A 22,816-nucleotide genomic window follows, 5' to 3' on the forward strand; every position below is an offset into this window, starting at 1 on the left:
CTTCTAGTAAGGGTCAGCAGAAGCTGTAGTAAGTAATAAGTTTAGTGAGTAAGTCACACTGTATTATGTTACAAGTTACAGAGGCCACGGGTTAATGGAGAGCAGCAGAGCAGCACGTTGAGTTGCAATGGAGTGATTAGGATCAGGTATGAGAAGTCTTAGTAAGAATGTCATGAGAATTTTGAAGAAGCACAAGACAGAGGTCATACTCTTGTCTTACCAGCCTATAGAGAGGCATGCTTAACCACACTAGCTCCCAAGGGAAGTCAAGTGCAGCACCTGCTCTGTGTGGCCTTCTCTTTCACATTCACCTTGTTGTCCCAGTTCTGTAGACAGCTACCACTCCAGGATATAACATGGGACTGAATTTCACAGGCAACTTGGGAGGACCAGATAAACAGAAAACGAATTACTTAAAAAGAAAGTGCCATGGATGTTTGTCTGCAATTCCTTAGTCCCTTCCAGAACAGGTAATCCCAGAGTAGCCGATGCCCTTCCTTAAATCCCTAACACTAAATGCTGCACATTTCCTCTTTGCTTTTGTAATCCCTCCAGACCTACTGAAGCCAAGCAGCCACCTGAGTGTCTTGCTGTGTCCCTCTGGTTGGCTTGGAGCTTGTGTAGACCTGACTGGAATGGGATTTGCAGCATTTGCTTCCCAAGTGTGGTCCCAGGCTTGCACCAGTGCCTTTAACCTCATCCTCATCTCCTTTCTGTTTTTCTGTTTTGTATCCACCATGGTATGTGGTTTCCAATTGCTATCCCTTTAGCCCTTTGCACAGTAGGCATAAGTTAGGGAATTTTGAATTCAGTTTTATAAACTATTAAACATTCTCTAAAGGGACTTTAAAGCAATCAAAGATAAAAAAGGGGGGGAGAACAGATTGCAGTCTTCGGCTAGTCTTTGAGAGTGTGTGTGGGGGGGGTTGTTGGTGCTCAAATTGGGACCTTACACACACTAGACATGCTACATTCCTACCACGGATTCATAAAATCGTTGTGTCCACAGTTGTCTTCTCTATAGAGATGTTCTAAAGGCCACTGTGTCTTATCCCAAAAAGAAGCAGTCTGCTCCGGATCTGCTGAATCTCCAGTGCTGATATTGTCTTGGAAACTTCAAAGGCAGAAATTACAGTGCCTTTAAGTCTATATCCACAAATTATTTCAAAAGTGTCTCTCAAATCTAATGCTGTCTCTCCATCTTTAAGGCCACAGAGATCTCTTGGGTGACAGAGCAGCTCCCTTGATTAAAATCTTTGTTGCTACAGCTGGAGAGATGGCTCAGTAGTTAAGAGTGTTTATGCTGTTCTTGCAGAGGACCTGAGTTTGGGTTCATGAGACACACATCAGGCAGTTCACAACCATATGTAACTCCAGGTCTAGTGCATCCGATGCCTCCTTCTGACCTCCTTGGTCATCTGCTCACATATGGCATACACACAGAAAGACAGACATATACATAAATAAAAATCATCCTAAAAATACTTGTTTACCTGAGATCCAAGTGTCCTAGAGCGCTCATCACCCCTCATAGTTTCCCCCATACTACCTCTGTAGTTTACACACACACACACACACACACACACACACACACACACACACACACACACACACACCTTCACATTATACTTGACATCACTTCCCAGCATATTGTGTTCTTTTTGACCTTGAGCCTCAATCTCCTCCCTCAGGATTCCCTCAGTTACATACCCCCCTTTTTGTTTGCACATTTCCCATTCTAATTACTTGTCCATTTCAAGTATCATCTCAGACTTTTGCTGTACTCATTTTTATTGTCCACAGCACACAATTAGGGCATATAGACTAATGACTAAACTTGCATTCCCCCTATAAACTTTGACTTGTTCTAGGATGGCACAGAAAATTACAGTCTAATGAAGAAGTTAGTACTTATATTACTTAAGGAATGTTATAAATCTACTTGGATATAGCAGCACTAATAGATTGAAACATTTAAGAGTGGTTTGTGGAAAAAATGCTAAAATCAAGAGTCCTGCGTGGTTAAAGCATGATTGGCACAGTGTCCCCAGGTCTCCCCACCCCTTGATTTAAGGTAGGAACTTGAGTACCCTTGCTCAGTAACCATGCTCATTTTCATGGAGTGAGGATTCGAGAGAGGAAAGGAACCATGTATTCACCCAAGTGGCTTACTGTTCAGTTGCAGAGCATGGGTGTCTGTGATGCAAAGGGTCATTTTTAGACAGCATTCCTTCCAGCATCCCAGTACCCAGTATCTGATGGGATCCAGTAGGTGTGTCTTATTTCATCATGCCTCTTCTTTGCTTAGTATATAACTGTTAGGCCCTAAATAAACTTGGAGTTAGTGAAAGAATGAGTCGACCCAACGGGAAAGGTGGACAGGTTTCAAATAGATTTTCTCTGATTTCTTATCTCCTCCTTTTTCTTCCTGTCCTTTATAAGATTTGTCTGTGTTTCTGTCAGTAGTCACTCCTATCCTGTACATACATGTGCACACGTGCATTCATGCACATACACACACACACACACACACACACACACACACACACACACACACGTTTAATCTCTCATTAACTGTTCAATGTTCTCCCAAAACTTCCTCCTGTAAGACTCTGTTTCAGCAGTGTGATTGGCAGAACACTTTGAGGGAGAATACTGCCCCAGATGTGGTTGGTCTATGACTTCTGTAAATGACTTTTCAACCTCCTCTCTAAATAAGTTTACTTTTCAAATTCTTGGGCTGAGGAGATGGCTTAGTGTACATGAGTACTTGCTGAGCTTGAATCCCCAGTACCCATATGAAAACTTATTGTAGAACAGTCTCCTCATTAAACTGTAAGTGAGGAGAGTGATGAGCATGTTTCAGTAAACCAGCTAGAGATACACAGCTCTAGAGAAGTCCTGGGTCCTTAGCGGACTGTCTGGTGAGATTTTCTCTTTGCCAAGTTTTACTAGACAGTGTTAGTAATAAGGATTTTTGCTGTTTTGGTTTATGGGTGCTTTTTATTTGTTTTGTTTTATAGGTTTTTTTTCTGCTTCTTTTTAAAACTATCATTTTCGGGGGCCTTTTGGTATAGTTTCAGCTAATTAAGAGGGTAAGGGACAAAGATCACAAATCCAAGACCAGCGCAGGCAACTTAACAGGAACCATCTCAGGGGGCTTTTTGCTGCTAGTTAGGTAGGTAGGTAGGTAGGTAGGTAGGTAGGTAGGTAGGTAGGTAGATAGATAGGTAGGTAGGTAGTTTAAAAGAGAATGTGGTACAGCATTCTGACAGAACACTTATATAGTCAATCTTCTGCACTAGAAATAATTTTTTAGGGCTCAACAAATTTGGTTTTCCTTAAGTTTAAGATAGCTTACCCTTAGGTCAGAACTATTACTCTCCATGAATCTAGGCATTCTTAGGGTGTTGGTAGAGGATTAGGTAGAAAAACCTTATTATACATCACAGGTTGATACCTTCCTGGTTATTACATGATTTTCGGTAACAGCAAGCAGGCCTGTTCGAGTCTGAATTCACAGTACTTGAGTGTAGTGTGGAGTAGAGAGGACATGTTCTTTCTAATGGTGTATTATTCCACATTCCCTCACTGGAACTGATGTTAGTTTGTGATATTTGGAGGTCTGCTTTGTTAACAACTCAAGTTTCAAAATTTCTCTCCTTTTTTCCACTCCCCTTCAGAACTCGAATGATGTGGAAGGGAGAATTTTAAGAAAGGAAGTGTGATTCCCATACCATTCCCAGGGCCTTATGTAATCTACGAGGAAATACTGTCCTCAAAAATGTTTTCTCTCAACGTGTACTATTGAAAGAGGGGAACTGGGTCAGGGGCTTCCATGGAACCTTAAGCTTAAGCTTGTGTGGGAAGCCTCTTGTCAGCCCCTGGTCTCTCTGTACAGAAGAAAAGGCCTGGGAGGTCACATTGCCACCTACTCTTTCTTCTGTTGCTTTTCCTATTTCCACACATCCTCCTCAGATTCCATTACACAGTAGGTTTTTGTGGTTCTTTTTTCTTTGTGTGTAAGTGGATGATATCTTTATTGAAATATAATTAACACACTGTATTATTCACCCATGTAAAGTATTCAGCGAATCTGCCTGTTGAATCCATTTTATCACCCCATAGCTCTCAGTTAACATTCTGTTTTCTCTATGGATCTCACCCACAGGTAGCCATCAACTTTAAATCTGCATAGATTTACTTAGCCTGGAGGTTACAGTGTTACCATACACAGTTTGTGCTTTGCTCCTTGGCTTCTTTCACTCACTGTGTCTCCAGTGTTCCTCTGTATCATAACACATGCCGAATCCTTATTCTTCTCTGTCTACTTTTATTTTACCTGTGAATGGTAATGGGTTTTTGCTTCCCTGGAATGTGTGTCCAGCTTACTTCAGTGTTAGTTTGCAGGGGATGGGGTGGGACTTGTATTTTAATCCCATTCATCTCTGTTCTTAATGCAGAGCCCCTCATTCACAGATAATGTTTACCTTGTTAAAGAGCCTTGATTTATTTTTAATCCATAAAAGAAATGATTGTGTTTCGTAATTGTGCTAGACACCTGTCAGTGGAGACTCATTCATTCATTTCTAACCAGCAAGCATCGGTCTTTTGGTCTCACCTAATACTTAACATTCACAGACCAGAAATAGGAAATTCCTTTTATTTATTTTAAAGTGCTGTTTCTACGTTCTTGATGTTTTCCTGATTGGTTTTACAGTGTGTCAGACAGCTATGGATGAGGCAGAATTTTTATTAACCAGCTAATGCTGCAGCAGTCGTTCTGGGAAGTCTTTGGAGAAGACCCCTCCCAGCGAACTTTAAAAGCTTTTTAAATAATCTATTTGCAAGATTGACAGGTGCCACCAAAACAATTTAAATTATTTTGTTTATCTGAAATTAAAGTGCATATTGGTATATAAGGCCTATTTCAGCACTGATAGTTTGCGATTTGCACCATTTTTCTATTTCTGCTTCTGAATGCTTTAAGGAATCCAATCACAATGTGTCCCTAACATAATCCACACCGTGACAGTCATAGAACTTTGCAGAAATGCTGCTTATCAAGTAATGCCCACAAGAAGATGTCAACTGAGCTCAGATGTAAAGTGGGGGGAATTCTTAGGGAATTTGCTTTTCTTTTAAGTAAATCATTTCTCTCTGTCCCATACTGGTTTTATTGTGAATTAAACTTTAATGGAGTCTAAATCACTTTCTCCTTTCCCTCCTTTCCACAGATATCTCTGGGAACCTAAATCAAGAGATAATAGATGTATAAACCCAGTAAACGAATTGAGATTGAATTTTTTCTTAAGATCATTTGCTTCTTTATGCCTCATGCCAGGATAGAAAGCTGCCGTAGCACAATTCTTCACCAAACCTGAGATGGGACTGTTTCATGTGCTCCTTCACCACAGCCCCACTCATGAAATAGTCTAGCAACAGGAAGATTCAGGAAGCATCAGACAGTTCCAATTTGACATTCTTTGGTAAATGTTTCTGTTTTATTCCTTCCTTTTGAAAACCCAATCATGGGACAAAGTATGATGGCTCGCACCTACTCTCAGGAGGCTAAGGCAGGACAACTGCCATGGATCCCATATAAAATGTGATGATGACATTTGAATGGCATGTTGGTAGGTCTAGATACAAAATATGTGACCCAAGCATTTACTGTAGGTAAAACTTAAGGGAGCGCAATGTCCCAGCTACAGAAAGAGATTGTGATGGAGCCTGAGAACTACAGGCCCATGGTTCAGCTCCACTTTCTTGAGTATTTGTTCATGGAACACTACTGTGTAGTATCTTTTCTAACACATCCATAATATTGTGTGTGTGAGGAAGACAGAGAGAATCGCATACACTTGTACAGAAGGCCCATATTTTATGATTTCAATACACCTCGTACCGTAAAAAACCTGACAACACCCATATGAGAGTCTTTTAGCTTGGTGGAAATGCTTTGTTATTCGGAAAACAAGTGGTGACAGGAAAACCAGCACAGTAAATAAATGCAAAATATATAAAATGGTGCTGGCTGTTGTTTTAAGGGTTCGAGGTTTGCTTGTCCCACCGTGGCTGCTTGACAGGGACTTTTTCATGGCAGCAGCTGCAGGAATTTGCTCCTTGCTAGCAGGATCCTGCTGACTAGAGAAAACAGGCTTAGGAGGCAGCCAGTGTTTGTCTACTGATCAGTGAGTCACCCTAGGCAGGAGGTGGCGTGAGAGAATGTTCTGCACAACTCTAAGGAGTGCTACAACTTCTCCTCTCAGGGAGTTACTAAGAATGTGGCCTACTTATCTAGAGAGCCATGCTTTCCAAGTGGAAATTGAGTCTGGCCAAGAGAGAGGGATGCAGAACAAAAGTAGGCTGCACCTCCTAGCTTCATGAACTGATTGAATAGCAGCTTTATGTAAGCCTGTACGAGCCCCGGAGTGGATGGGCCACATGTGTGCTTCAGCTGAAGGTTAGGAAAGCTGCCTGCTCTGAACTCACTCACATAAAGAAGCGAGAAGAAAGGGCCCTGATTAGCTCAGTGAAGTCCATTGTAGGCTTCCATTCTACTGCTGCTAGGGAAAAGAAAAGCTTCCTCTTCCCTTTCCCTTCAGTTCTCTCTTCTGCCCCTCTCCAAGTCTCCTTGGTTGACAATTGGGCAGAGCTTACCAAAGAGAATCCCTTAAAGTAAAGAGCTGCCTTCCACTTCTCCCATCAGCTAGCAAGCTGTTGAGTTATGCCTTTCTCTGGGCTCTGGCATACCAGAGTGTGCAGGGAAGGTGGAATTATGGGCCTTGGCTCATTCTGCTAAAGGCATGAAAACAGTTGGTAAAAATCGTCTCTTGGGTTGATCACTATGCTGGTTATGTTAATTTCATCAACTACTATAACCTAGGCCAGATGCAGTTCCAACTGGCAGTCCCATCCTTGGACTTAGCCTTTGTTGGGAATGTGCTGGTCCGGGTGCCCTCTGTTTATTCAGAGAGAGATCATTTAGAGTGGTTCGCATACACAGCATTGTAATTTATACCATCTATCTCTTTCTGGTTCTTGGGCCTCTGGCAAATTGCATGTCGTGGTGTTGGATTAGTTTAGAATTTAATCATGCATTATTTTCCCTTCAATTAAATTATTTATATATTTGATTAACATTGTCACTGTTAGGAAGTCAAATTTTCAGCAAGACCACAAATAAACTCACAGCCATTGAATTTCAGGCCTGCTTCACATGGATTCAGTCTGCCTGTTCAGTGTCAATTGTCTATTCATTGAGTGTTACTCTCAGTGACCTTGGATTTTAGAGAGAGAAATGAGGTTTGACCCAAACCTAGGAAAATGATGCATATAGTGAGATATTTTGTGGCTGAATTCCCTCCCTTTCTTGGACATTCTTTTTTTCTAGTAATCTGGTTTTTATTCCTTTCTTGATTCTTTTCTTTAACATGAAACCCTACCTGTTTCTACTTGTACTTTTTCATGCATGAGAAATAACCTGTCAAATATTAGCATAAGAAGGAAACCTTTGAAATCATCTCATTTGGGGACAAACAGAAGAAGGAGCCCATAGGTGAGATGCAGACCACTGCCTGGTTTGGTGTGTGTGTGTGTGTGTGTGTGTGTGTGTGTGTGTGTGTGTGTGTGTGTGTGTGTAGCCCTTGAGCTGACTGAAAAGAAAAAGTTAGGAAATGTTTTTGACCTATGCAGAATTTCTGGCATCTATAATAGCTCACTTTCTCACTGAGTCTGTACCTGGTGATGGAGGTGCTTTGACCACAGAGCCTTGATATTTCCTCCCTGGTTTTATACAGGAAAAGCTTGCTGGCCCAAGTTTGTTGCTATAATTTTACAAATGAGATAATTAAGGCCCAAATTGGCAAATGATCTGCCCAAGGCACACAATGTACTACAGAGGCCACTCCCAAGTGTTCATCTGTCTTCTCTCCAGTAACTTTCTGTCATTCTCTACCCAGTGTCTTTCTGTCCTTCTCTCCCAAGTGTTCATCTGTCTTCTCTCCAGTAACTTTCTGTCATTCTCTACCCAGTGTCTTTCTGTCCTTCTCTCCCAAGTGTTCATCTGTCTTCTCTCCAGTAACTTTCTGTCATTCTCTACCCAGTGTCTTTCTGTCCTTCTGAGTGCTCACATGACCAATAGCCACAAAGAACAAACAGTCACTCTTAAAGGAAAGAAACTATTTAGAATTTATTACCACATGGGGTTCATGATTCCTTAGAATTTTAATTTATAATTAATTGCTAGATCTTAAAAAAATCTTCTGAGTGTTAAACACATCTGAACATCTTACATAGAAAGATGTCTCTCACCTGGCGTTGGTGGCGCACGCCTTTAATCCCAGCACTCGGGAGGCAGACACAAGAGGATCTCTGTGAGTTCAAGGCCAGCCTGGTCTCCAAAGCTAGTGCCAGGATAGGCTCCAAAGCTACACAGAGAAACCCTGCCTCGAAAAACCAAAAAGAAAAAGAAAAAAGAAAGATGCCTCTCTATTTTCTTATGGTAAGTGTCTTCACCCTCTGAAAAGAGCCTGTTTACTCCCTCAATAAGTGATTGGATTTCCTTTACACAAGCGGGGGGGGGGTTATAAAACGTTTAAGAGAGTCTAGGTTCTACTCTTAATGGGGCAGGAGAAAATCCCAAGAAGCTAGCCTTACAGAATATGGAGTTTTAATTATCCAACACAAATCCTCCTTGCCCCTCCCCATAGAGATGACAACACACTGAGTTTGGCATGCCCCTCTGGTTAATCTTGAGCATAGTTGTTGTTCCCTGCGACTGTACTCTTTTGCTTGCTGCTGGGTCTCCCTACTTAGAGACAAATGTGCTATTGTATGCAGATTCTTAACTTTGACCACTTTCAGTACCTAGTAGGTCCAGCTTAGATCCAGGCCAGAGCTGTCCTCTCCCTGTCACAGTCACTATACTTCACCCACTGTTGGCACCTTTTATGACTCCTCAGGTGGCTCTCTAAATAGCTCCAGTTATTTTATCCTGATGTCCTCTATGGAGGCAGTTATGCAAGGCCTGTGTTGTTTGGGTACATCACAAACCTTATTGCTGGAGACTTGAAGAAGTATGGTGTGTGTGTGTGTGTGTGTGTGTGTGTGTGTGTGTGTGTGTGTGTGTGTGTGTGTGTTTCCACGCTCGCTAGCCAATGCCTGAGCCGTACCCCTTTAACCTACGGGAAGCTTGTCTTTCCAAGCTGCAGCAATGCCTGGAGCCTGCCAGGTATGCCTGACAAGTTTTTTCTCTCTGTCTGTGTTCATCACCGGCATCCCCAAAGGCACCAAGGTCTAGCCTTCAGTGAGTGCTCCTCTGTCATTTCTTTGCTGTAGTCTTCCCCCTTTCTCCACTCTCAGCCTGACCTGCACACCCGGTGGGGTTTCATTTGGCATTCAGGTTCTGTTTTCAATGCAGTTTCATTTGAACTGACCCTTGATCCCTGATGTGCCACACTGATCTCGGACCCCCGTTATGTGTTTTTATGAAACCCATTATTTCCCTTCATAATGCTTATCACAACTGTAATTATACAGTAATTTAAGTTATTATCTGTTTTCCTCCAGGAGACTGTAATTTCCTTAGGGCAGGAATTATGTCTGCCTCACTCCCCATCTCTGGGCCTAGTGCAAAAGGCTTACCACACACCACCCTGAAGGCATGAGAGGAGAGAGAACCATTGCCATCATTGTATCGCTTTTCTTCCCCGGGGAAAGAGTGGGCCATGTCTGGATGTTTTTAACTTTTGTTTTTAAAATTTAAGAGTAATTTTGTAGACTTAAAGAAGTATGCTGCATTTGTGTGTGTGTGTGTGTGTGTGTGTGTGTGTGTGTGTGTGTGTGTGTGTGTGCTAGCCCATGCCTGAGCTAACGAAATACTGTACATTAAATACCAGGTGAAGCAGACTTGCGTTAAGATAAACAAGTGTTCAGGGCAGTGTCTTTTGCTGGTAATATTCCCTTTATGCATCGATCAGATCAACTCACCAAACACTGTGTAACTGCCAAGCACCAGACCAGTCTGTGGATTAGTATTTGAAACGAGGAGGCCATTCTGCACAAGTTGTAATTTTTCCTTTCTTCTATCTGTGCATTTCATCCTCCTTCCTCCATTTTTTTTAATTCATTCTTGCCATGTTCCCCATCTTTCCATGTACTTTATAACAAGGGCCAATTTGTTAATTTCTGATAGCTGGAGAAAACTGAAACAGTAGTCATTTTATGGTGTGGTCTTATATGTGTGTCTATTTTTTTCTCTCACAGAAAGTTGTATGTTCAGACTTTATCTCAAAAGTTCTTTGGGTCACACCAAGGACTGTCCTGGGCAGTTTGCAGGCCACCGTGAGGGACTCAGACTATACAATGTAGGATTGCATTTCCTGTGATTCACATCTTTATGGATTGTGTGCACAACTGTAATGTCTGAAATACTGCTTCCTAGGACAGCTGGTTTATGATAGGAAGGCCAGCAAGAGAAGGGTTCTTCTGTCACCCTGGTCTTCTGTGCACTGTCCCACGTGATAAGATTGTCCCCATGTATGGTGTCACATGCTGCTCATTGCAGTCCATCAGGCGTTCTGACCCCTGCTTAAGGAGAGGAGAGCAACGAGTTCTTTATCCAGCCCTCCTTCTAGAAACAATACAGAAAACTATTTTTTCATGCAAATTTCTATCCTCAGGCAATCAGCTATCTAGAAGAATAATCAAGAAGGCCCATTCTGGTGGCAGAAAATTACCATTAGGTCTCTGAGCTGAAGTGTTCAGAGGCACATGTCAAATGCTGTGTCACTACTACACCAGAACTCAAGAGAACTTTAATTGCTGGATGAATTCTCAGAGATGCATATCTATATATTTGAAAACGTGTACCTGGTAGCCTTAAAATAAGACAAAATATAGCTGGGCCAGAAAACAAAAACAGGATAAAAATCTCTGATAGTCTAGAACTGGACATTTGAGTAGTGTACTAAACTTACTAAAGGACCTAATTGATTTTGATGTTGAGAAAATGTCTCACTGTGTGATCCTGTCTAGTTTTCAAATGGCAATGTTCCCCACTTGGGCTCCCAGGTCCTGGCATGTGCCACTGACACTACAGGCATGCCCACTGTGGTTGTATCTGGAGAGCTCCTTTGCACCTCCCCAGATATTGCTATATGTTTTTCACGTCTCCTATTGGAAGGCACTTCAAATGTCCTTCTTAAATATAGATTAAAACTGACCCTAAAGCCTTGAATTGATGAAGAATTTGTGGAAATTTACCTTCATTAAAAAAAATTGACTGGGGGTGGATTGCTTCCATTTACTTGGAAGAACTTTTTCATCCTTTTACCCTAACACGAGTGATTCTCAACCTGTGGGTTGCATTGCCTTTAAGGTCAAATGACTCTTTTACAGGGGTCAGCTAAGACTATAGCACAATACAGATACTTATATTATGATCCATAACAGGAGCAAAACTACAGTTATTAAGTAGCAACAAAAATAATTTTATGGTTGGGAAGGTTACCACAACACAAGGAACTGTATTAAAGAGTCACAGCTTTAAGAAGGTTGAGAAGCACTAGCTTAGTGGTTAAGAGCACTTGTGGCCTTAGAGAGGACCTGGATTCTTTGGTTCCCAGAAACCATAGTGGCTCACAATCATTCATAACTGCTGGGGACCTGATCCCCTCTTTGATCTTCACAGATATCAGGCACCCACACAGTAGACACACATATGAGCAAGTGAAACATCATGAATATAGTAATCTGAGAAAAAAACTTAACCCTATTAATAGAATTCTAAAGCTGGACAGAAACAATGGCTGAGAAACAGAAACATTGGCTGACCATCACAGATTATCGTCTTTGGCACCAACTTCTCTGTGGTTATTACTCAAGAAGAGACTGTTCTCAGTCTGAACCAAAGCTGCATTTTCTTAGGCCTTGTTATGGAGTCCTGGGTGCATCTGTATTCCTGTGCACAAGCACCCCCACTGCCCCCCTCCTCACACATGGAAGAGTGGGAGAACTCCTACAACCCTATGCTAAAGAGAACAGAGAGCACAGAGCTGCTCACTATGTTTTACACATGCTCTTTGCACAACTCAGACTTAACCTGTGCTCTTCAGATTTCAGTCTCAAGTAATTTTTCTGGATGCCAAACCTACACCAGTTGTGTTGCACTTACTGGCTATACAGTTAGTATCAGCAAATCTATCTTAGAAATGCATATATTAGATTTTGTTTGTTTTGTTTGTTGAGGCAGGTTTTCTCTGTGTAGCTTTGGAGCCTGTCTTGGCACTAACTCTGTAGACCAGGCAGGCCTCGAACTCACAGAGATCCCCCTGCCTCTGCCTCCCAAGTACTGGGATTAAAAGTGTGCTAACTGTGATGTAGTGAAGTTATTCATTTGTGTTCAATGCTTAAAATTTTAACTTTTTTCTCACTTCCTTTTGTTGCTTTGAGAAATGTCTAATATGTTTTTATTTCTCTTTTCCTCAACCCCAGCATATCAATAATGACCACATTCATGGAGAAAAGAAGGAATTTGTGTGTCGATGGCTTGATTGTTCAAGAGAGCAGAAACCCTTCAAAGCCCAATACATGTTGGTAGTGCACATGAGAAGACATACTGGCGAGAAGCCTCACAAATGCACAGTGAGTACACACCTGGGCAGCCTCAGTGTCCCCTCACACAGGCAAGTGTGACACTTCACTCTATAGGTCTTTGCTAGTATTCTCAAGGTTTTTGCATACTAATGACCCCAGGTCCTGAAAGGGTAGCTGGGCAGTAAGGGAGAAGATAGATGGTGCACTGTCTGGGGAAAGTGCCTTAAAGTTGAGCTTTAGACGGGACATCTCTGCATAGTGCAAGCAGGTAAAAAGGTGGCTGGCTTGGCTTGGTGTGCTCAAGGCGTCTGTGTCTGCTGTATCCCCACATTTCTGCACACTGCAGGACAAAACACAAAGTTGATGTGTTTTTCAGCTTAATTTTATTATTTGTGTATATAGTGGTCAAAGGACAATTTTGTGGAGTTGATTCTCTCCTTGCCCTTTTATATGGGTTACAGTTATGAAAGTCAGGTCGTCAAGTTTACACAGCTTGCACTTTGACCCATCTTACAGGCTCCAAGTAGAGCATTCTTTATCCAAAACAAAATTCAAAATGTTGGGTTTGGGATGTAGCTTATGGAAGAGCAATTAACTACTATTTACAAGGCTCTACATGCTAACATAATGTTTCAAGTAAAAACCCCATTTATAGCATTTGCAGCCTCTTTCAGTCACCACACAGGTGCACTCAAACTGTTGTATGACATTATTATTATTCTCTGTGCATAAGTTATATATAAAACAGAAATGAGAGTATTGTCAGTCTCCACTGTCTCAAAATGTGTGCGTATATATTCCGAAATTTAAGAAAATTCAAACTACTTTTGGATAAGGCATATTCAGCCGCTCTTAGCTGTCATCTCTCCTCCCTCTTTGCTCCATAGTGGAGTGTAAGCCTCTGGAGTGGACTGCGGCTGCAGTGAGCCTGCACTTTCTCTCAGGAGGTGCTCTGAGCACTGCACAGCCCTGGTACTTTACATCTTAAAGGACCTTTACAAACATGATCAAATTCCGTGGCTTTGTATAGACACAAAGCCATATTAATGAACTTTGTGCTGCATCTGAAATCAGTGGGAATTGGAGGAGATCAATGAACAGATAATGAAATTCATTGTCCACATTGAGCTGTCTATTAAAAAAAATAGGAAAGGGGGGAAAAGCCTTCAGGAGTTTTACAGGCACTGACAAAGCTTTGTCTTCAACGGCCCCAAGCCACATCTGAATCCCAATAAATGCAGAGTTTAGTGGAGTTTTTGTTCCACGGTCTTGAAAAGCTGCTGACCCTTGAAAGGTCAAGTTTTTATCCACTTGGAGAGGGGGTTAAGCACAAGCTGCAGCTGCTATTGTGTGGAGTGGTCCAGATTTACCTGTTGTCCTCAGTTTGAAGGTTGCACAAAAGCCTACTCGAGACTAGAAAACCTGAAAACGCACTTGAGATCTCACACTGGAGAGAAGCCATACGTCTGTGAGCATGAGGGCTGCAACAAGGCTTTCTCCAATGCTTCAGATCGGGCCAAGCACCAAAACAGAACACATTCCAATGAGGTAAGCCTCCTCCATAGATCCAAAGCTACAGGCAGAAACAATGAGCCTTCTTGTGGAATATACATGGTAAAGTAGGTGTGTTCTGTTTTATGTTCCCTGGGCTGTTCTCACTATGAGTGGTCTCTCACCCTGCAAGGGAAGGTTTGGGGCCTCAAGGATGGTCCCTGTTTGGAGAGTAATGCGGATGAAGAGGGAATTTTATAAAACCCTTTCTGAACTTGGTTTCCTGTTGCTTGGAACTGCCACCTACTGGCCAGACAGCATTTAACTTGGAATTCAGCCTGCTTGTTCTGCCAGAATAGCCTGAATCTACACAATGTAGGACCCTGTACTGACTAAAGAGACCCAGAGCCATCACACTGGCAGGTGACAGCTCACTGCTGAAAGCATACCCTCTTAATTTGCTTTCTTGGAGACAGATACATCATCACATGCATCGTTAAATTATTTCCATCGAGCAAACAGCTTAAATAAAGTTTTATAGACATTCTAGATTCCAGAGGATCAGGGAAGACAGAATGCCAGCTAATACTTAAGTCAGTTTATTTAGGATACAGTGAGTGAAGCCTCGTTGTAGTACTTGGTTTATGTTGTATTGCTATTATTTTTAGGTAATTGTCCCCAGATTACTGATAAGTATAAAAGGAAAATGGTTCCAGATTTGTTTTAGCTAGGCTTCAATACATATCTGCCTGCAAATGTGTAACTTCTCCTTGGAGGTGTAGCTGAAATACTGGCTCCTGTAAACTGTCCCTTTAATAAATAAGAATAACAAAGCTCCCCTCATTTGGGATAGAAATGAGAAAGCTAGCATCACATAGTTTAGGCCTGTAAAATGTGTCTTCGGTGGACTTGAATGTTGTTGGAAAAGAAGTTTATATGTGCAAAACACTGAGTGGCTGTTAATACTTCATCAGATAGAGACCAGTCTCACTTGACCTCATCAGATAAGAGACCAGTCTCACCTACAACCTTTCTTCTCTAGACCAAGTGAGCCACGTTGCTCAGGAGACACTTAGCTTAATTTAAGTGGGGGAAGATAATCCTGGGGAGAGAGAAAAACAGACTTTCATGAGGTCATCTACACAGTCAAAATGTGTATTCAAATCTGGTCACAATCAAGGCTCACACTTGCATGTCCACCAGCTCTTTCCAAAGCTCATGGTGTGATAAGGATATACAGGTCAGTTTGAATCTATTAATGATCTGAGAGACATTTTGGGGAGTGGGGGTGACACGTTGTGGGTTTTTTTTTTCTTCTGTTGAAAAAAAATTTTTTTTCTGGGAGCTGGAGAAAGGGTTCAGTGATTAAGAGAACTGAGTGCTTACAGAGGACCCAAGTAACACCCACATGGCTGCTCATAGCTGTCTATAACTCCAGTTCCAGGGGATCTGACACTTCTTCTGGCCTCTGTGGTTTACTACATGCAAATGGTGCCTGGGCATACATACATAATAATGTAAGATTGAATTTCTTTTACAAAAGGAATGTCTTGGTGGACATTTTTTTAATGTTTTTATTTTCTGTGTTTAGTAGCTACCATGTCATTTGAGGCTCTTGTTTTGAACATTTTAGGAAGTCTAGAACGGGCAAATCCACGGGGACAAAATAGATTAGTATTTGCCAGCAGCTGGAGGCTGAGGCAATAGGAGACTGCTGATTTTGGAGTGTTAAAATGTTCTAGAATTATTGTACAACATGAAAAATGTCCTAAGTGAGGCTGAGTCATGCAGGTTGTTTTTCTGTCAACTCCAATTTCAGTTTATAGATTTTGAAAAACTTCTCTTGGAATTTAATTAACATAGTAATTAAATTTGCTATGTCTCATATACAAAAGCAAACGAAGGCATTTGTGTAGGCTAACTATCCTGCTACAGAGAAATCTGGTCAGTGAGTATGTTCAGACAGGGATGCCCAAATATCTACTAACTTAGCTTTCCATCTTTTATGAACTTAAAACGTGTGCATATCTGCTTGCTTTAGGTATTATCTAGTTATTTATTGAGCAAGTTTTTAGTATGGGTCACACACAGTTACAAGCACCTATGTACCCATGAGCTGGGAGTTAAACCCAGTTTTTAATAACTGACATTTAATTATCACAACCAAAGCAGAAGTCTTCATTTTCCATGTCTTTAGGATTCACACTTTATACTGTAAATAATAACGTGGTCTGATTTTTCCTGTCAGAAAATAAGACTTCTTATACAAAATATAAAGGGTTACATAAAGGATTTTTATATTCTTCAAGCTTACACATCTTTGTGCACAAGAGATTTTGTACATAATAGGACACATTTGATGTTTGGTGAAAACAAATTTAGCTATGAAGTGGCTCAACTCTAGAATCCCAATCCTATAATCCCAGCACCTGGGTGGCTGAGGCAGGAGACCCATGAATTCACAGCTAGTGTGGGCCATAGAGAAGGACCGTGTGTGTGTGTGTGTGTGTGTACATATCTTCTGTAGTCAGGAGAAAATGCATTGGCAGCTTTCCAACAGTACCTAGTATACAAGTCAAAATGGTAACAATCAGGTCAGAAGTTAAAGACCCAAGACATGAAAAGCAGACCACTCAACAAGTCTACCATTTGTCATGACCTGTCATTGTATTTTATTGCTATCACATAATTTTAAGGTCAAACTACACAGTTGTATTTATGTGTTTTTTAAAAGTATAAACTTCCCGAATCTATATTCTTGTGGATTTTTGTAGGTGACTAGTGCACATGTTCGCATACACGGGTACATGGTTACAGACGTGCTGATGTGTGCCATTGGTCTTGAAAATGCTAGTTCCGATGAACTTCTCTGTGGTCATCATCACATTGCACATCAGTTGTGTCCTCATTTCCAGGCTAATCTTAATATTCACATGCATGTGTGTATAGGAAGAGTGGCTCTTTGGCTATGTCCTGTGCCCCTTCCTCCCTGTGCCCACATATCTACCTCATGCACTCTGCTGATGGAACTGCCTATCCCATTGGTACCCTGAACAAGCACGAGGTTGATGTACAAACACCTAAAGGTAATGGCACTCACTGTCAGAGCCATTATTCTGTCCCTAATGCATAGAATCCTGTACTTTCATTTCATCATGTATATGCAGCAAATCGCAGGGCTCCTGAGAGTAGACATAATTTATAGTTAATGGGAATCAGTTCTACCCAACTGAATCTTACATTTGAAGGTGAAGTCTCTCAGGATAATGTTCGAAATCTTCACATCTCTACATTACAAAATTTCAGCATTTTAGATTGCACTCAGTCTGGTCTTGGACTTTTAGTGGGGGGAAAAAGCATCTTTTAGATGTGCATTCTACAAGACAGGGTGTTTAGCAAGGATTAGAAATACATTATTTTAATCATGCTTTTATGGTAATGTCTTATATACTAGCCTACCTTCTGGTACACAGAAATGGAAGTACATGGTACCTTTAAGGCATTCAGCAAGAGATTATGCCCAGGACCCCTACACACATGAGAACCAGAGAGTGTACGATCTCCTCAGTAAAATGCTGCAGTCTAACCTGTATATAACCTTCCTGCTTTAGATTACTTCTAATGCCCAATACAATGAAAATGATGTACAAATAGCTGTTCTGTTTTTTAGGGAATAACAACAGGAAAGGGTATCTGTTCGTGGTCACTACAAGTGTGAATTTCATGTCTTTCATCTGAAGTCAGTTGATTTTGTATACATAACAGCCCTTGGACAGGCAGGGCTGACTTTAGTCATACAGACATCCCATAATTATACTATCTTGGAAGTCAAGGAAACAAAATCACCATTCTGGCATTGGTTAAAAGGGCAGGGGGAAGTTCTGTGATCTGTATGAATATTTAATTTTAAATATTCCTATGCTTAAAACTTTATCAGGAGGTATGATCTACTCAGGTAGAAGTAAAATTAACATGAAGTGCTTCTGTCATGTGTAGGCCTGGAAAGTCAGAAGAAAGCAGACCAGAAGTCCTGGTTTTCTGTAAATCATTCACCAGTCCTGAGAAATGTATGGAAAGAGTGTGTGGATGGTCTATAATGAAGCTATAACTTTAAAGACCAGAGAATTCTGGGCATTTTAAGCCCTGAACACCAAACAGTTGTAATGCTATGCAAAGGAGCACATTTTAGTGAAATGACATGAGAATAACTCTGGGCAGTTTGGTCTTATTCCTTATTATTATAATACCCATATACAAATAGCACATTTGCCCAGCAAAGAATAGATCTCAGAACCAAGATAAGATAAAAAAATTTCACACAAGCTGTCCTGCAAGATGTATAAAATGGTCCTGATACCCTCTTCCTGCAAGCCTCCCTCCATTATCCTCATCAATAGATGGAGAGTCATGATACTTGTACTCACAGCATAAACGCTTCCAACAATGTAAAGGCAATTTACACACTTCTACCACTTTCTGGGCTCTCTAAAGTAATACCCTATTAAGCTAGATTCTATGGACACTGAGAAATGTCCAAAAGGCCTTCTAAAAGTCATTAGACCTGAAAGGTATCTGAATGATGTAGAAGTAGAATTGTCATGAACAACTGCTAAGTCATAATCACTTTTATAACCATCCATCAACAATTCATTTTTGTGGTATTTGATAGAAACCGTATGTATGCAAAATCCCCGGCTGCACCAAACGTTACACAGACCCCAGCTCTCTCCGGAAACATGTGAAGACTGTGCATGGTCCTGAGGCTCATGTCACCAAGAAGCAGCGTGGGGACATGCACCCTCGGCCTCCGCCCCCGAGAGATTCTGGCAGCCACTCACAGTCCAGGTCCCCCGGCAGGCCGACTCAGGGAGCCTTTGCTGAGCAAAAGGAGTTGAGCAACACTACCTCAAAGCGGGAAGAATGCCTCCAGGTGAAGACAGTCAAGGCTGAGAAGCCCATGGTATGTCATTCACTCTCCTGTTCTCCCAGGCTCATTGAAAAAAACCCAACTGAGCATGTCAGGAGACAACACGTCCCCCTCTTCCTTGCATCTGGCCACTCTGGTTTGAGGGTCATGAGCCCAGTGATTGAGACTGCTCACTTGAAGTTAATCTGCTTAGAAAATAACTTTGCTCAGAAGGAGTTTCTAAGATTCCTACCTGACTTTTAAAACTGATCTAGGGCCATGCCACTTGTGGCAGACAGACATGGCTGTCAGTCTCTTCAAAGTGGCTACTCTGTAGGAAATCATTCCTTGAGCCTTTCTGCAAATATGCTTTCTGTCTTCCTTGCCCTGGTGACCCTAAGGTGAATAAGCTGAAGTCCATATTCTTTGGGGGCTTGTTTACAGTTCAGTAGCATACACAGATGGAAAAACAAATACAATTCATGGGCTTAACCACATGGCTGTGAAAAGCCTTCTAGAGAAGGAGAATTGGCAATGTGCTCTGAGGGCAGAGGCCATGAGGACAGAGTTCAGCATTCAGACTAGGGAGAGCAAGTGGGTCCTGGGGAGGAGGAAGGGAGAGCTACCAGTTGTGGGATTTGCCAGAGCAAAGGGAGATGACGGCAAGGGCAAGAGCAAGATTAGTGGGTGACAGTGTTAACAGCTCTAGTGTTAAGTATTGCAGTGCAGGTTGGGGACAGTGGAGACCGTCTGCACACACCCGAAACCACGATACCTCCCATTGCTAAGTAATTATGTGTAGCAGTTTACTTCAAAATGACTGGATATGTGAATATTTATAAACAAATTATAAAGATCATACTCGAAGAGATGAAAACTGAACCATATATTTACAGGTGAGAAAATCAAAGTTCTTGGAGGTTAATCATGTGATCACATTTCCACAATAGATGCTGTGTGTACATGCATACATTTAAATACCAGATGCCTTTGTAGACATTTATTAATGAGCGTTATGTTACATTTCTAATATTATTTCTTTTGAAACATGTCTTTAATTTGGTCATCATGCTATAAATTAAATTCTTTCTTCTTTTTTCTTATTAATGCAACACCTCTTCTGTCTATTGCTCCCAAATGTCTTGTTCTCACTTCCTAAGGACAGTGGGTAATAAGGTGAGGGAATTTTGGCTTCTCTATTCTTTTTTGTTTTCATTTTAACATGCAAGCTTTCTTCCCATTCCATCTTTCTTTGGTTCTTATGGCTTTGTGATATCTTTGGTGAACATTACTCAGCTCTGTGCCTTGCACATACATAGCATGTGAAAAATGGAAAATTAGACGATGAAACTCGTTGTTACTTTTTCCTAGGTCTTCATAATAAATCACACTGGGCCAACCAAGCAGTTGTTCTCAAATTCTATTTAATTACTGTCCTGACTAGCAAAAATTCAAGAGTGGAATCAGACATGTACTGTTTACTTTGAAGAAGACCTAGATAAATTTGTTAGCAACTTAACCTCCATTTAATTGCCTGAGTTCATATAAGTAGTGCACATGCCTTTTTCCATGCTCTGTGGTAGTGTGTGAGCATAGTCCTGTACACAGATCCATGTACATATATGTCCTGATCATTCTGTCAAAGAATGAAAGTTACCCAAAGCTACAAAACTCCTAGTACCTCTGGAAGAGCTGGTATCTCAAGACTTTGCTGAGACAAAATAATTAAGCAAGAATTTACATACTCATGACCAGATTTACATATCTTCCTTGGCTCTACTTGGTTGCCCAGGGTGAAGTTGATGCATCATGTAGCACTTGCTAAGAAAGTATATATTTGTTCAGATTAATAAAAGTAATAAATAAAGTTGAAAGGATTCCCAGAGAGTTACCTAAATACCTTCTTAGAAACATTGTACATCCACCTGAGAATAACTGGGTGGCTCTTTTACTTTCTGTTAGTTGCTCCAGTTTTTATAGGAACCCTGGAGAGGGTACTGAGGGAGCATAGATTAGCCATCCTGTGAGTCTAAACATTGTGATTTTTCAGTGGTCACTGAACTTCTCTGAACATCATTTTTCTTGTTCTTTCAAGGATGTGACTTCATCAGTTGGTACCGTTGCAACTTTACATAGGTGGTTGTGCAGTTTGAGAACTGTCCTGTGTGCCACAGGTCTATTCTCATGGTGCTTCCCAGACCCCGAGATGGTTAGATTTTTCACCTACTATCCCAGAATCCCTGGTGTGGACAAAGTAGTACTTTCTGTGATTGAGACTAGTCAGTAAGATTAAGTTTCAATTAGTTACAAAAATTTTTTCAAGTGTCTACTTGGTTAGGATTTGGAGAACACACTAAGAGAGGAACAGTAAAATCAATATAGGAATCCAGGGCCACTATCCATTGCAGCCTTTCTTCCCTTCTGAGTGTGACCGAAGCAAAGTGATTGATGCTGTACCTATTGCAGCTGCCTTGACCCATACCCTGTTGAATTTCTATAATACCAGGAAAAGATAGGATAATTTGAGAACCAGGTCTGAAGAGCCTAGAGGGACTGATGTTGGAAGGTTATAATATGTCCTATGGAGCATCCCCTATATGTATGTTGTAATGCAGCAAAATGAACCCAGTTGGAACAATAATTACTAAATCCTCCTGACCTCATCTTTAACTTTACCAGGTCTTTACTTAGGTGCTCTCTGGGATTTACATTAATTTCCAATAGCAACCCTTAACAATTGATATATATATATATATATATATATATATTATATATATATATATATATAAACTGCTGAGGTGAATGGTCAAGAAATTTGCCCAAAAATAATATCCTGGAGACAGAATTGAACACATTTGGAACAGGATCCCATGGCTGATAACTCTGATCACACCACATCTAGCATCTTCTACCATCCATCACCTCTGCTTGTGCATCAGCCTGGAGGGCCATTATCATTTGGCCCAAAGACTACTTCATCCACCAGCACATAGTTTTTCTTCTCATTTAACCTGCTGATAACATGAAGGTTTTGACTTGCATGAGCTGTCATTTTGACTTACTTTTCTTTACCCTTCCTGATGTCATGTTGTTCTTTTTTCTTGACCCCAATAGACATCTCAGCCAAGCCCTGGTGGTCAGTCTTCATGCAGCAGCCAACAGTCCCCCATCAGCAACTATTCCAACAGTGGGCTCGAGCTTCCTCTGACTGATGGAGGTAGTGTAGCAGACCTCAGTGCCATCGATGAAACCCCAATCATGGACTCGACCATTTCCACAGCAACCACAGCCCTTGCTTTGCAAGCCAGGAGAAACCCGGCAGGGACCAAATGGATGGAGCACATCAAACTTGAAAGGCTAAAACAAGTGAATGGAATGTTTCCAAGACTGAACCCTATTCTACCCTCCAAAGCCCCTGCGGTGTCTCCTCTTATCGGAAATGGTAAGTTCTGCCTTAGACCACATGTCTGTCTGCTCTCAATACTTCTTTTCCTTTAAGTGTGGCCAGAACATGTCAAGAGGACCTGGAGCCCTTGGTTTTATTTTTATTAGTTTCTTCACAGATCCTAGACTTAACGCTAGAACCTATCTGTGTTGATGTTGAACCATTTACATTGATTTTCTGAATGATCCATATTTTGGAAATAATAACAGAATAATACTGGATCTAAAAATGTGAAGGACTCAGCTTTTGATGGAGAAATTGTAATTGTTCAAAGTCCAGTGGGACAAGAAAAACCTCAGCAATAGGTGCATTCGTGGTTAGTGCCTAACTCTACTTTCCAAAACATAAAACCAAGAGAATTTTATCTGTTTGCC

The 22,816-nt window shown here is 41.2% G+C and overlaps 1 protein-coding gene across 3 annotated transcripts in view; it reads left to right on the forward strand.

Moving 5' to 3' along the window:
- Gli3 (GLI family zinc finger 3) overlaps positions 1 to 22,816 on the forward strand; it is a 266,280-nt gene that overhangs the window by 237,832 nt on the left and 5,632 nt on the right. For all 3 annotated transcript variants that reach the window (XM_027409397.2, XM_027409398.2, XM_027409399.2), the window contains exons 11-14: positions 12,499 to 12,648; positions 13,984 to 14,148; positions 18,761 to 19,051; positions 22,112 to 22,439. In XM_027409397.2, coding sequence (XP_027265198.1) covers positions 12,499 to 12,648; positions 13,984 to 14,148; positions 18,761 to 19,051; positions 22,112 to 22,439 — 934 coding nt within the window. The remainder of the gene's footprint in view (positions 1 to 12,498; positions 12,649 to 13,983; positions 14,149 to 18,760; positions 19,052 to 22,111; positions 22,440 to 22,816) is intronic.

This window comes from Cricetulus griseus, chromosome 3 (assembly GCF_003668045.3).
Source record: "Cricetulus griseus strain 17A/GY chromosome 3, alternate assembly CriGri-PICRH-1.0, whole genome shotgun sequence".
Classification (NCBI taxonomy): Eukaryota; Metazoa; Chordata; class Mammalia; order Rodentia; family Cricetidae; genus Cricetulus; species Cricetulus griseus.